Source organism: Cololabis saira, chromosome 5 (assembly GCF_033807715.1).
Source record: "Cololabis saira isolate AMF1-May2022 chromosome 5, fColSai1.1, whole genome shotgun sequence".
Taxonomy (NCBI): Eukaryota; Metazoa; Chordata; class Actinopteri; order Beloniformes; family Belonidae; genus Cololabis; species Cololabis saira.
Window position 1 is genome coordinate 41,807,640 of NC_084591.1, and position 16,152 is coordinate 41,823,791.

At 41.1% G+C, this 16,152-nt stretch overlaps 1 protein-coding gene across 2 annotated transcripts; it reads right to left on the reverse strand.

The window, feature by feature from the left end:
- Positions 1–277: 277 nt before the first annotated feature.
- nedd1 (NEDD1 gamma-tubulin ring complex targeting factor) lies at positions 278–13,447 on the reverse strand. Of its 2 annotated transcripts, none has more exons than XM_061722158.1 (16): positions 13,389–13,447; positions 11,620–11,763; positions 11,124–11,218; positions 10,048–10,164; positions 9,807–9,944; positions 8,327–8,556; positions 7,628–7,829; positions 6,344–6,467; positions 6,045–6,170; positions 4,851–4,907; positions 4,682–4,771; positions 3,083–3,249; positions 1,815–2,010; positions 1,534–1,675; positions 892–958; positions 278–807 (listed from the first exon to the last, which is right to left on the reverse strand). In XM_061722158.1, exons 2-16 carry the CDS (start codon positions 11,753–11,755, stop codon positions 703–705), a joined length of 1,992 nt encoding a protein of 663 aa, XP_061578142.1. In that variant the 5' UTR covers positions 11,756–11,763; positions 13,389–13,447; the 3' UTR covers positions 278–702. The 2 variants fall into 2 exon arrangements, with proteins under 2 accessions (XP_061578142.1, XP_061578141.1); XM_061722157.1 differs by having other exon boundaries at positions 6,045–6,173.
- Between the last annotated feature and the right edge of the window lie 2,705 nt (positions 13,448–16,152).

Sequence of the window (16,152 nt, forward strand, 5' to 3'; positions counted from 1 at the left end):
AGGGTGATCTGCTTCTGTGAAATGTGGAACTGATCTTACAAGCAACACGTCATCTGAGTTGCAGAAACAAACAGCTGATATCAACTCATGCTGGAACAAAGACATCTTTTTTAAGCCGCGTCCATTTCTTTTTTTTAAAGATTTTTTTGTGACTAGTGGCTTTTATCTTGAAAGCAGCTAGACAAGAAGCTTGGGTAGATAGAGGGGCAAGGGGGGTAGCTTCTGTATCCAGGGCCCCTTTCTGATCCATCTTAATTAACAACATCACCTCTCTTCATTTCTTTGTACACAAGTTTAATCTTTACACAAAACGTGTCATAAAAACATGACACACACTCACATGAACCAACCCTTCAATCTCACATGCTGACACCTTATATATATTTATTAAATTACAATAACAAAAGTTTGTTTTCCTCTTCAAATGTTTGATATTTTATCAAACTTGTGATATGAGGACACGTTAGTCCCCGTCTACATAACACACATGAACATCACATGCATGATGCAGGAGGCGCTGCTGGTGACTTCAGCTCAGGAAAGGGAGTAATGTAGAAATGCAGCAGACGAGTCTCTCAGGCAGCGACACGGGGAACAGAATTTCCCCTCAGCAGAATCCAAACATCAAGCCCTTCGTTAAACCTCCTGCAGCCTGACAGCCTGAACTCAGGGTCTGACAGCAGTGTGTTCTGCAGCAGCACGTCAGTAGTTGGCCCTCAGTCGCCGGTTCTCCTCCCGCAGCTTCTCAATCTCCTCCACCAGAGACTCGTTGACAGAATATTTCTCTATCAGACCGTGGATCTCAGTCTGAAACACAACACATTATACACAAACATGTCATATGCACTCATGTCATAATCTGGGTTGATTTTCCTCAGCGATTGTTCGTACCAGCTGGATGTAAAACTGGCGGATCATTTCCACCTGCAGGTTGATGATGTCTTTGTGGCAGGCGTTCCTGAAAACAGGAAAACATGACAAACCAATGACAGACCTGGAGAAAATGTCTCTCCCTTTTTTGTTTCAACCAATTTGACCCTAGCAGAAACATTTGGGACAAAAATTGAGTAAAAAGAAAACCCCAAAAAACAAAAAGGCCTCAAGTTACACTTATCCAAGGCAGATTTGAATCTTCCCATGTGGCTTCTGACCAAAACACCTCACAAGTTAACCAAATCCACTACTTATAGTGGACACAAGACAGCGTACAGGAGTGATGGGAGTGTCAGTGGTTTGGAAGTGTAACTGGGGATATGGCGGTCAGCTCCTGCCAAGATGACATGACAGCAGGAGCTCATACAATGAGGCTTTAAAACCAGTCCTCAGATACTCGAGAATCACATCACGTCAGTCCACTTCCATCATACGGGTTCTGTGAAACACCAAGATTGGGAACTAGATTTGAACCACATATTTCAATGGACAGATCCCCGGCTTGAGAAAGAAAAAGATCCCAAACAGTTTGTGCAGCTTCATCCTACTTTTCTGCTTCTACACCGCAGATAAGAGAGGTCAAAAGTCAAAGAGACAAACCTGAACTCCTCCAGAGTTTCGTGGATCATGTTCTGGATGAAATGGATCTGCAGAGAGGTGAGAGGAGCAGCTGCTCCCTGTCCAACCACATCTGCAATGTTCTTGGAAAGGGAGGAGGACACGGCCGCCATCACAGCTGGACCTGAAGGTTCACACAAGATGAGAAAGATTAGTTTTCCACAAACCTGATCTTCAACTTCAGCATCGTTGCTCTGAACTGTGTGTGCTCAAAGATGCAGATGCTCAATGGTTCTGATGTCACTGGGAAAATGAAAGTGTACCTGCTGTGGTTGGGGGTGGAGCCCCGTACGCAGGTGAGTCGTAGCCCAGCTGAGTTTGGATGCCGTTGGCTCTGCTGCGCAGGCTGGGCTCTGGAGTGAAGAAGGGCGGGACTGGCTGGCTGTGGCTGGTTTGTTGGGTTGTGGGGGGCGTAGTCCGATCCTCCCCCTCCACGCTGGAACTGCTGGCTTTGTCAGACTTTCAAACAAAATAATTGTTTAGATAAAAACTACTTTTTGGTCTGAGTGATAAACAATTATCAGTGAAGAAAACATAAAAGTATGCATTAGAACCTGAACTAAATTTCTCATTTCCAACCAGATTTCTTTTTCCAATTTGAACACAAGATACCAATTAACATCAAGTTCTTAGGCCCAGTCCCAATCCCCCCCTAGTCCTACTTTTCAGCCCTACCCCTAAATTTTGCGCGTTCCCGTGAGGGTAGTGGTGTCCCAATTCCTCTTTGCATGTAGGGCTAGTGGGCATAACGAGGGGTAGGGGGTATGAATCTAGCGCTTCAGAGCAAGGGTTTTCAGATGCTGACTAGCTGACCGAGGGCTAGAAAAATTTCCCAGAATGCTTTACGTCATCATTTGCAGACCGAATCCAAAAAAAAAAACATGGCGGACATTTCTTATTTTTTAGTGAATAAAATCAATATTTTGAGTTAGTTTCTGCATAAAAATGCGGTTTGATTACATTTCTAGTGAGAAATATATATTTTACTTTCATAATATTCATTCAGTGAATGTACATAATCACTCGCTTGCTCGATGTTGCGAAGATCTCGCCAGAATAAAGTCTGATTTCTGAGTTCTGCGTTGGTGTAACGCAGAACCATAAATCAGCTCCCGAGCCGGCGGCTGTTCTCAACCCCCGAAAACATCGGAGCAAATTTCTTAACAGGCGTTATTTGGATAAACTGAGCCCAGGTTGGGGATCTTAACGGTTACTTTTACGCCTGAAAAAATATTAAAACTTAATAAAGTGGCATATTAACAGCGCTACAGCGGAAATTAAAACAGCTTTTAGCCTGCTTCCTCTGGGCTTCCTGATATTGTGTGACGTATGTGCAAACGTAACAACGCAGTCGCTTACGTACCCGAACGTAAACCACGCAGTGACGTAGCAAGTGGTGTCCCAATCCCTAGGGAAGATTACAAAGGCCCTACTAATTTTTAGGGCTAGTGGTAGAAAGTAGGGGGTGTATTGGGATTGGCCGTTTATCATATTACCAGTGTTGATTTTTTTAATGAGAGAATGTCCTCACCTTCCTGGAGTCACATGTTTCTGCAGCTGCAGCAGTGACTGGCTCCTCCTCTTTGATTGTCAGCGGGGACTGGAAGACCGACAGCGGGCTGTAGCATCGCCCTGCAGATGCCACCAGCGTGGTTCCCAGGGGAGTCTTCCGCTGTGAGCTGCTGCCCGAACTCGAGTCTAAAACACAGAGATAACCATTTGTAAGACAACAAACTGGGATCTCAGATCTACACCCGCTGCAGAATGAGCAGGCTGTGGAAAGCACTTCCTGATGGATATCTTGAGAAGAAGGGCTGTATCATTTGCATGTTAGCTGTGCACTTGTACCAAGACTGCAGACACACAAACTAACAGACTGGAAGGATGCTCATCAGACATCTTTAAGAATTCCATCCAGAGTCAAAAACCCTGGAAAACAGCTGAAGTTAAAAAAAAAAAAGAAGAAACCAGGTTACTCTGATAGATGGGCTGAAGCATCACCCTGGGAGATCTAAAGTTTTACCTATCCAACCATTAAAAACTACAAAAACATACTTTTTGTGTTTATATGTAAGCTTGCTCCTTTCTATCCTCGGTGACAGAAAGCTGTTACTATTTTGGCTCAATCGAGACTCATCATATTTGCTCTCCTTTGTTTCTTTCTTAAGAACTGTGCTGATTTCAAAACTCACAATGTAAAAATGTCAGTGCTCACTGCTTTTCTGCTCTTTTAAAGTCTGAAAGCAACAAAAACCTGAAACTGCAGATGTGTGCAGAGGGCTGGACAAGTTTCCCATGTATGTGCATTGAACAGATGATCAATCACCTGTAAATAATTTAATGGCTGAAAACAGTTTGTGACAAAAAAACATGTGAACAGATGCTTGTGGGCTGAGAGATCAAAAAGAGGAGGGGGTGTTTGTTGGCCTCTAGAACCTTTCATAACATTGTTGTTGGTTGTCATGGGAACCATCAGTCACCAGAGATCACATCTGATATTTTATCTGATGAATTAAAAGCTTATTGTAACTTATTAGTAATGCCCGTTGAAAGTGTCTGAAAAAGGCAGTTGTGTTAATGTTAAAAATCTTTTTGAAAACACAACTTCATCTCTTTTTAAAAGGCATCAGTGAACATTGTGTCTTGGCTACAGTTAAAAAAAAAAAACAAAAAAAAAAAACACAAACTCCACAAATTCAATGTATCTGAAAAAAATGTATCTTAAAAGCGATTACCTGGAAATACGTTGATGAAAATACACGTACGGCTGAAATAACAGCTCCCTCCTTGTTGTAATTTGTGTTGGAAAGGTGGCCCTAATGCACATCGTTTGTGCTTTATCAGGACTAAAAAAAGCAGTCCTCCAGTTTCTCCATTGGAAATGTACACACCCTCAACTAAAGCGGCAGAGCAGCATATCAGCGTGCAACTTGAGAGTGACGAGAGCACTGTTGGTGAGAGTGGGGTGTTCTACGACTCCAGCTCTCCCTGACACGCAGAGCCCGCCTCCCATCTGTTAGTGCCTCTTGAGGTGGAACAGACGCAAGCAGGATCTCATATGTCAGTAAACACTAAAAACAGGTGCTTCACTTCCAACTAGCAGAAACCAATAGAGTTGCAGAGTTCCAACCTTCTCGGATTGGAGAGAAAATGTCCAGGCTGGCCCGGCCCGTCAGCGGCTGACCCTCTCCTTCTCTGGACAGCATCTCCAAACTGGTGCCTGTGAAAGCAAAGGATCAAAGTCATTCCAGGACCAGCAGCATCGCTCCACAACGTATCTGTGGGACCATTTGTTGTACCATGAGTTCTTCCAAATGCGGTTTCTCCAGGGGTCCCCTGGGCCCCCGAGTCTGGACCTAACAGCATCCAGAAGAAATGAAAGGAGTTATAAGAATCCAGAGTAAAAAAATCCCAAAACGCTACACTGCATTTACACCAGAGGAACCAACAGATGAACAAAGAACGATGGCAGGAACGTTTACTAATTGAAAATCATGCAAAAAAAAAAAAAAGGTTTTAAACAAGCAGCTGAGGTCATAATCCCACAAAGTAAATATTTACTCAACTTATAGATATGAAAATAAAAAAACAAGGCAATAACTCAAACTTCTATACAACCACTCAGTCACCACCTGCTGTCATAGAAAGGAGGTTCTAGTCACATGCTTGTGGCTTGACTTTTTAGACCATTTACAGCAGTGGTCCCCAACCTTTTCTGAACCGCGGACCGGTTTAATGTCTGGCAATATTTTCACGGCCCAATCTAAAGGTGTAGCTGAAACTAAATAAAATGACAAGATCGGCATTAAAAACTGTGTGATTTTCTCTATAATAATAATAATAATAATAATAGTAATAATAATAATAAAACGCCATTTTTGAAAAAATATAATAAAAATGGAAATTGTAAATTACCTTTAATATATATTTAAGGGTAAAGGTTTAACGGCAGTAGAAAGTTTGTCTGAAAGACTAAACTAGTGTCGGGAATGCTAAAGTGGAGCCTAACTGACACAAAAAGCACCTGCTGATAAGGATTTGTTTTTTTGCAAATTTTATGCCGTATTTATGTCCAGCTTGAGTTTGGCTGTCATGGTTATTCATGTATTGTGGTTAACGGTAGCTGTTATAACCGAGCGAGCAGCTGCGTCGGTCTGTATTTAAGTTAAATGAAACTTATATGAATGTAGAAAGACTAACTCTATTTTATTTTATTTTATTCCTTTATAGCTCTTACGGTGTGTTTGCAGTGTGTTTACATCCATGGAATAAAAACATCGTGAACCATCAGTTTGAGAGTCAACCATCATCAGTCGGGGATGCTACGGAAATTATTTTTTCTTTCTGTGCAGCCCGGCACCGAATGACCCACGGCCCGGTACCTGGCCGTGGCCCGGGGGTTGGGGACCACTGATTTACAGTATTCTGCATCTCGTTATACAAGTACAGTTTTAAGGAGGAAATATCAGCTTTCAAGCAGTGTGAGGCCAGACCTTCCCGGGCAGGAGAGAAGATATCCAGGCTGTTTCGTCCAACGGTGCTGAACTTCTCTACAGCAGGAGCCGTGTCCAGGCCCTGGTGCCCCTCGGCCTCTCGACACGTCTCCACACCAGCGCTTCCTGCTGCACACAACACTCCACTTATACAAACATCTTTTGATGGCACCAGACTGATCACAAGAAGCTTCTGTTTTCAAGTTAAACATTTTGAGAACAGGAAACATTTCACCATTGTATTTTCCCCATTTGTATGGAGCCAAGTTTTAATGTAATGTAGGACATGGTGTAGTCACCTGTGTTGGCCACCTGTCTGTGGGGCACGGGGGCTGCAGTGGGGGTGGAATCTGGGTGGCTGCTCGACAACTTGGTGCTGGTTTTCCTTGTACTGGAGATTTTGGTGGATCCCAGTTTACTAGACTGAGGGAAGAGATGGGTGAGTGAGTGAACATAAACATCCTGGTGGGTGAAAAGAAAAAAACGGCTGCATTTTGAAACTGACTAGTCTGGTTGCAGGTGGAAGAATTCCTGATAAATTAACCAACCAAGTAAAGACTTTAAACTTCAGGAATTTGTGGGATAAGCTTAGTTTTAGTAGAGTAAACTATAGGGTGGTAATTGTTATTGTACTTTTACTATCTATCTGCCTGTTATATGGGACATGTAAAATTTTCAAAAGCAAATCCATCCATCTTCTATACCGGTTTAATCCTGTGCAGGGTCACGGGGGTCTGCTGGAGCTTATCCCTGCTCAATACAGGCGAGAGGCTTCAAAGGCAAATGTTAGGCTGCATTATTTGAGGGACTTAATATTGTATGATTATACTAAATGTCCTGAAAGAGGTAACAGTTTCAGAATATAAAACTGAAGATAGATGACGCATGTTTAAAGCATTTAAAAGGAGCATGAGGCTCCTTTTAAGAAATGAGACTCTCTAGCGCCACCCTTCACCACGACGGCCGTCGGGGGTACTGCAGCCAACAGTGAAGCCGGCACGGGAGAACGGGGAGAACGCGCATGCAGCGTCATGTGACGTCACATCCGCAACCCAGCGCGGGAAACTCAGCCCCAGCACTGCAGCACATTTTGCAGTACACAGCCTGTTCAAGGCAACGGAGAGATACACTAGAGGACTCATTCTTTTGGGTTTGGAACGCTTCATCTGACATTATTACTAGAAAACTTAAAAAGTTTACAAATTTTTTTCATAAATCCTGCCTCAAGCTCCTTTAAACGTTTGTTCCTAAGTTCTTCATGAATAACGCAAACTGTGTATTTCTGTCTGTTAGCAAGAGTTGGGTCTCCTGTATGAGTGCGTTTTTGTGATTGTGCTTGGTCACATGACACAAACTACGGCAGCTATTAAAAAAGGCAAACAGCGTTGAAAGCCATCATCGATAAGGCTGCCACAGTAATGTCACGTGCACTTCTGCTTTTTGCTTCTCTCACCAATCCTGGCTTTTTGGGCTTAAACTTTAACTTCAATCAAGACAGCTTGTTCGCATTACAACAGCAACAAATAAACAAACACATACGATACTGCAGTTCATGCGTGCCCTCGTGTACAGCCGGCCGCTACCTTGTGTCTGCTGGCGTTGCTCTGGAAACGCAGGCAGGTGACCGAGGTCTTGTGGGCCACGGTGATCCTGGTGGGGGTGCTGGAGTTCCTCAGGTCGTACTGGTAGATCTTTCCCTGAGTTGACCCCACCACCAGACCGGTGCCGTCCAGAGTGAAGTCAACAGAGGTCAGAGGACTCTCGGCACGGATTGATCTCAGGACTCTGCAAACATCAGCACAGAAATACATGAGCTCAACTGACTGACCGAATATAGTTTGTCCCAAGGTTGTGTTTATTTTGTCAGGAGCATTACTGCAGATTTGACTGCTGAAACTTGAGTTGTATTAAATTAACTACAGATTGTAGCTGACGGGGGGAAAAAAAAAACAGGCAACTAAAAGTTAAACAACTGTGAATGTTCAAACTCTATTGAACTTGTTGTAAACATGCTAATTTTCCGTCATCGCGTAAAGTTCTCAAATTAAATTTTGGGTTTCGCACTTTAAGACTAAATTAAAAAAAAAAAAAAACAACTACCATACATGGAATGAGCTTTTGTCTCTGGGAAATTATAATGGGCATTTTCAATTTTTAAATTAAACATTTTGAAGAGTTTCAAATGTCAAAATAAATGTGTATAAAAGCTTTTGTTCATATAAAGCAAAAGCCTTCATATGGAGAGGATGTTGAAGTCTCTGCATCCGTGTGTCCACACTCACATCCTGCTGGCCGTGTCGTAGCAGATGATCTTCTTGTCCAGGCCAACGCTGACCACGAGCAGATCGCTGGTGGGGGAGAAGGCCAAGCCTGAGCCCGGGGCTTTATGAGCGCTGTCAAACACGTTGAGCTCTCTCTGGGTGTTGGAGTCCCACAGCACCATGGTGCCGCTGTCAGAGATGCTGCCCAGCAGAGAGCGCTTCAGTAGGGACAGCCTCAGGTCGTGGATGGGCTGAAGAGGAAGCAGATGTCAAGTGTTCATTTAGAAACATCTTCACAAGGTCAGACAGAACAAAAAAAATGTATTATTGACTCTGAGCATGAGGAAACAGCTTTAGCCTGAGAAAAAATAAGAGAGAAAGCATTTTCACATTCTTAGTCATCTTCTTTTAGCTTTTTTTGTTGGGTTGCCATAGCAGATCGCGTGTTTCCATCTTAACCCGTCTTCTAGCAATTGTTTATTTTACAAAAAGTAAAACAAACAAAAAGAAACTATCATTAAATTAGTTAAAAGATCAAAAAGTCTTCCATGAAGCATCCACCTTCTTGAACATGCAGATTTCCTTCTCTTTATTTTCAGACTGTACTTATAATGTGATTGGTGCGGCAAATGCAACCGGATGTAAAGTTTGAAGCAGATGAAGACGGGTAGAACAAATAATTAGGCCTGTGCTGAAAAAAATCGTTTTCCGATTCTAAATCGATTCTTATGTCTAAAGATCGATTTTTTTTTTTTTTTCCCCTCATCATTACATTTTCGCCCGGTGAACTTTAATCCCAGTAGTCGGACACACAGTTTGTCATGACACTTCTGAAAAATGCCAGGTGCTTCATGGCAATATGTGTGCGTGGTGGAGAGAATAAATTAGACAAGCTAAAATGATTTGTTTACTGCATGAACTGTTGCAATTTCTTTATTTTTTTTTTGCACTTTAAATGGATATTGAAAGGCCTGTTTGAGTTATTTATTTCTTAGTTAGTTATTTATTTCACAATAATTATTGTGAAATTATTATTTTACAGTCATATAATTCAGGCAACAGCTCAAAAAACATTTTAAATAACACTAAGCCAAATCAATATCGAATCGAATCAAATCCTGATAATCGATTCTGAATCTTAAGAATCGGAATCGAATCGATTCTTGACATTTGAATTGATACCCAGCCCTTATCTGTCTTATCTGTCTAAACCCCTCACTGCATGAAATATTATAAGATTTAGTTCTCCACAAACAAAGTGTCACAGTTGCATTGTGTAGTTTTAGCATTAGTTACCACAGGCACCCAAATATATACACAGATTATTTTCCACAACATATAAAATAAGAACCAAATAAAACAGTCAGCCACATTTTACATAACTGTCTCTTGAGCACCAAATAGCTTACAAAAGGAAATCTGCTTACTACTTTGAAGGCTTTCTTGTTTGAAAAACAGGATTCCCACATCAAACCATCAGCAGCTGCAACCTTGGTCTTACCTGGTTGCTCCCGTGGCCGAATCTGCTCGACAGGTTAGTGGTCAGACTGTGAAGGACCAAATCCCCACTGCTGGAGCCCGAGGCTACGCATGTGTCGTTGGCGTTGAAGGACACACACGTCACATCTTCTTTGTGGTCCTAGGAGACAGATCCATCCATTACCTGCTCATACTGCCAGTGGGCGTTTCACATGTTTCTGTAGAAAAACACTGAACTGCAGCCTGCTGCTGTGAGCTCTTACTTTGAGGGAGCGGTGCAGTCGCTTGCTCTTCAGGTCCCAGATGTGGACACAGTGGTCCAGACCGCCACTGACAACAAACTGGGATGATGAACTCAGACACACACGGGTTTGCTTTTTCTGTGAACAATCAAAAACAAGTGCACCAGTGATGAAAAGGCGGTCATGTTTTTAAACAGAACAAATATAAACAGAACATATTGGAGATTTGTACTAAAGTCAGTTTCACAGTCTTCCTTGACTTTCTTTAATGTGATGCAACTCTACTGTTCAATACGACATACAAATCCAACTTTCTTCAGCTCTGAGAGGGGTTTCAGACATTAGACATCTTTTTCAAATGTTTTTTTATTCCCTGATTTTTTCCCCATTTTAATCACCCAGTGCTCCTACCTAAGTATATCCTGGGCATTGCTCTCCCTCTGTCCACCCGGGGAGGGCCCAGCACTGAGCTCAAGTCTCCTCCTCTGCTTGAGGAGTGAGCAGGCTGCTTCTCATCACCCAACAGGGTGCAGCTTCCCTGGCCGGACGCAGTGTGTGGAAGGATCACGTTTTTCCAGCTAGATCCTCCCCACCCCCCTCAGGCACCCCAGCGGGCCAGATGAGGCAACGTACGGCCCAGGATTGCTGCATGTTTTTGTGAGGGTAGCTACCCAAGGGAACACGGGGAGAACATGCAAACTCCACACAGAAAAGCCTTTCACCAACCCCACTCAGGGTGTGGGTGCTGAGGATATGAGGAATAAAACTGTATTTCTACAAGAACACATATAAGTGTCTTCTTCTGTATGAAATGTTTTGTATTGAACAGAAATTTCTATGAGTTAAATCAATTATCAAGCTATGGGACCAGATTAGTATCAGAGCTGGTGATCTTTCAGCATCGTCCGTGACATAAATGACTGAATCGATGCTTGCAGCAAATCACAACAACCAGACGTAGTGGTCAAACCGCTGCAGCCGGAGACACAAACGTTTTACGACATCTGCCACTACATACGATAGAAAGAGTTGAGACTCAGAGTTGTGATGAGAATCTGTTGCACATGGAAAGAAATGATAGGTGTGTCTAAGCTCACCCCGTCTGCCAGCTCCACCACTGGAACAGGAGTGGACTTGAGGCTGGAAACCACCAGTTTGTCTCCACTGCTGCTGGCACTGACCAGGTACTGGTCTGAGAGAACTGGTCAAGGGGGGAAACTTGTTACTCTGTCAGCATCCAACTTACAATCTCCATGAGAAGAGCACACAGTGGTCACTGTTTATCTTTTTAGATCTTTACTGAAGCGTACTACTATATAGCATCTATTACAATACAAGTTGTTTCTGTGCTTTCCAGAGACCCAGAACATGACCTCCGAGCAATTAAGCAGGAAATATACTAAGAAAGTCAACTTTCCTGTTAACAAGAAGTTATTCAAAATGAAAAAAAAAAAAAACGAAAAAAAAAACCCCCAACCCCAAACACCCTGAATCTTTACACGAGAATGTTCTTGAATAGTCATACCAGCAGGTTCACATCATTTAGCAGTTAATGAAATCCCTACACCTGTATCTGTCCATACATCAGGATACTGTTGGAGCTCCAGCTGGCTTGAGCAACAGGGTGGCCGCTGCTGTGGGGGTTGAACTGCTCCAGCGGTGCCATGGCAGCAGCATCCCAGATCTTCACACAGTCACCGGTTGACACCAGGCGGGTGACTTCCTCCATGGCAACAGCTCGTATAGAGATGTAAACAAACACACCTCAACATAACAGGTACAAATCTTGAACAAACCTAGACTGACTGACTCACATCATCAATCAATACTTAAGATCATTGCAAATCGCTAACCAAAGAATAATAATCAAACATCTGGTGTTTCCATTTAAAAAAAAATAAACATTGTTCACTACAACTACTGGCTAAAATATGAAATTACCACTTTGAAAGAATGTTCGTTCATTCATTGGAGCCCCCCCCACACACACACATATGTTTATATTAATTATATACAGTACTGGAGTTGAGGGGGGATGAGGGGGGATGGCATCCTCCCTGAAATAAAAATGGTTAAAATCATCCCCCCCTGTAAACCTGCCATCCCCCCTTTCCATCCCTTATGTCATTTCATCAATGAATGTGGTTTTACTGCTATTTCAACATTTAGAGTCATCACCAGAAAAATAACTTATTTGACAATTTTCACCTGTTTTAAGTACATTTTCACTTGAAATAAGCAGGATTTATAGGTGGGATTTATCTTCTTATTACAAGCAACAAAATCTTGTTACACTGGCAGATTTTTCTACTTATTTCAAGTGAAAATCTACTTGAAACAGGTGAAAATTGTTTTTTTTCCAGTGATGAGCCTTGTTGTAAGTGTAATGAGATTTTTTTTTAATAAAATGAGACATTTTAACTAGAAATAAGACACATATTCTTGTTAAGATTGTGAGTTTTTGCAGTGATCCATTTTACTTATCCTGTGAAGGACAGAGTCATATTGATAAGTTCAGAAAACTGTTTTTTGATGTACTTGATGTAAGCCCAGTGGATATTTAAAGCTTACAGAAGGCTGCATTTAACTGCTGCTATGTCATTCCTGCAGTATTTCTGCAGGTGTTTTGGTCAGTGCTATTATTTGTAATATATTATATTATTTGTAATCAGCACAAATTATCTGTCCCCATATGATAAAATCCACCATCCCCCCTGATCTTTTTTTTTACAACTCAAGTACTGGTTATTAAAAAAAAAAAACATTTTATATTAATATAATATATATTATTATTATAATATATAATATAATATATTAAATTGATTATATATTAAAATGCATATATATGCTTTAGGTTTTTACCAAACTTGGTATTAACCATTAATATATATGCAGACAAAAAAAAAAGAAAAAAATAATTAACTACATCTTACTTCATGATACGATTACCTTTGGAGAATGACTTAAACATATATTTATAAGAAATATCACTGGATGTAACAAGTCAGCCACATACACTGGTGGCCATTCTAGTTGTTTTCACTGGTTTCTGGTGCTTACTTGCTGCAGACGATACACAACAAACTCAACTCACATCTGCTACACTAACTGATCAAGCACAAACCACGTCCACACGTTTCTCTGGAGACAGACATGAGTTACTGCTGAAGCGACAACAGTTCTACACGGTAGAGTAGTGAGGTGGTTGACGCTAACTTGCTACAACTGAGTCCCGTCCGCTTTAAAGTTACTAAATAGTCGCAGCAGAGCCCCAAACTATACCAAACAGCAAACAAACTAGTCGGAAACATCAGACGTTTCTCAGTCAGAACTCAAGCAAACACAAAGATAAAAATAATCACCGATGAAGATGTTTGGTTTGTTTGCAACCAGCCTGCTGTCAAGAAACCGCCACTACGGAGAGCCGAGAAGGACAAAACTAGGGCTGTGAGTTTTTTTTAAAAATCTTTATTGGCTCTTGTGGACACCAGTGTCTTCCGGGTCATTATCTTTTAGGCAAGGCAAGCTTATTTGTATAGCACAATTCAACACAAGGTAATTCAAAGTGCTTTACATCAACATTAAAAGCAGCAATTAAACAGTAAATAACAAATAAAATGAAATAAAATGATAAGAAAAGAGGTAAAATAACAAAAAGCACAAGTTGTTAAAAAGTAAGGGCAGTAGAGTACAGCAGGTAAGTATTTAATTTAAGAGTACGCTTCAGTAAACAGTAATGTTTTTATCCTGATTTAAAGGAGTTGAAAGTTGCAGCAGACCTCAGGTCTACAGGAATTTGTTCCACCGGTGAGGAGCAGAATAACTGAACGCTGCCTCATCTTGCTTGGTTCTGGTTCTGGAACCACAACAAACCAGATCCAGATGAAGCTCAGGGGTCTGGGAGCTTCATAGGAACTAACAGATCCAGCATGTATTTTGGTCCAAGACCAAATGCTTTGTAGACCAGCAGTAAGATTTTAAACTCTATCCTTTGACTCACTGGAAGCCAGTTCATTGACCGGTGTAATATGGTCCAGTTTCCTGGTGTTTGTAAGTGAATGGGTCACTGGATTATATGTGTTTTTGAAGTAAATGATTTTCTGATCCTAGGTAACATTTATGGTTACAATAATCCAAACCAGAACCAAAAAATGTTTTTTGAAATCACAGAGAAAATTAGGAATCTTTGCCAAAGATAGGCCTATCCTACTAAAAACTTTATTTTTGGGGGTGACTATAATATGGTAAGGGATGAGTGGCTTGATATGTCTCCTCAAAATATCAAAGTCATTTTTAGAATCCTGTTATTCTTGACTTTTGTAAAGTGTTCAACCTAAAAGATACATGGCGTTATAACAATCCTGATACCTGAATTTACACATGGTTTAAACCTGATGGTTCAAGTAAATCCAGAATTGATTTTTGGTTAGTCTCAGATAATGGACCTGGGTTAGAGTCAGCTGCTACAACTTCTGCTGCACCTCTAACTGATCATTGCATGATTAAACCTAATTTTATATCTACAAACACATATTTAAAAAAAAGGTTATTGGAAAGTTAATTCAAATCTCCTGAAATATTATCCCTTCTGTCAAGAGATTATCACAACTATAAGTGATATAAATACAGACTTATAGAGATAAATGGGAATATCTGAAATATAAAGTACGCCAGATTTCTATTTCACACAGTAAAATATTAAACAGGAATACAAAGAAAAATAGCCGGAAATCATCAAAGAAATACATTCTGTTTATAAAAAACCCTCTTTAAGTGAGAATGACCAACAAAAATGTTTACTCTTGTAATCCTCATTAGATAACATTTACATCTCTAAAGCCAAGGGAGCATACATTAGATCAAATTCAGCATACTTCTGTAGTCTGGAAAAAAAAAACAAGTGTAAAATGCAATAATGATCAAGAATGTACTGACACAAATTTAATCTTTTGGTCCACATACAAATTCTACAGTGAATTACAGTATATATTTTGTTTTTCATTTTCCTTATACATTCCTTGTTTTTACATTCCCTCCTCTCCTCTTTTTACTTTACCTTATGCATTTCTGCCTCATTATGGAAATGAGGATGGCTGCTGTTCTTGGTCCAGCTCCTCTAGTATTGGTCAATAAACAGGAAGGATCAGGATCGGGCCAAAATTAAGACTCAACTGGCGGTGACACACTGGGATAAACATACAGTACATACCGCTAACATTGGTTGAAGTGTATGTATAATGCTGCTCTCATGCCTTTTTGTTTACACAATCAGCCCTCACTGAAGACTGAATATTGTCTCATGGGTGAATTTCTAAAATAATCTATTAATGTTATGTGGTGTAAGGGTGGCCATTGCAACATACCACTTGCAAATATCTGAGCCCAACACAGATCATCATCTGCGTAACGGTGAGGGCGTGGCTCCGCTCGGTGCATGCTAGAGTTTGGTACCCAGTGGAAAAGCCAACGGGTCGGACCTTTCCCGAAACACTCCTTCTCGTCTGAAAGCCGCTTTCAATATAAGTGCTCCATCATTGACAACGTCATTCAAAAATAGGGGAAAATTATACTTTTCAAAAAACTTCCAAAACAGACGCATAAGAAACCGGAATCACAGACAAAACAATTTGGTTTCTGTCGGCGTGACCGCTGGCTGAGCATCAAGGCTTTACTAAGCCTGGCTGTTAGCCTGGAATGGAGCAGACTTGCTGCACACGATATATCGCCATAGTATCTTATGGACTACTGCTTTTGTGAAACCGAATCAAGGCTTATTTCAGCCAAGATATCGGGAAAATCCTGGCTTAATCCTGGTTTTGTGCTTCCTAATCATGTTTTCTTACATTTTTCCCTGTTTGGAAGATCTGCTATTTTTGTATCATTTAGCAGCAGCAGCTGTTACCAATTAGCAATCAGTTCCTGCTGCATTGCTGATCATATAACAGCAGCAATTGTCATTGTTGCCACAGGCCTTTGAGCATTGCTTTCTTTTTTTGCAGACAGCTGCTTCTGTGTCCTTTGAGGTGTCAAAATGAGGTGAGTACATTTCCTATCTGTATCAATTACACTATTCCACAGTACCGTGGACCCCACTTCCTTCTACTTTAATGGAAGTTGTGTTTCTGA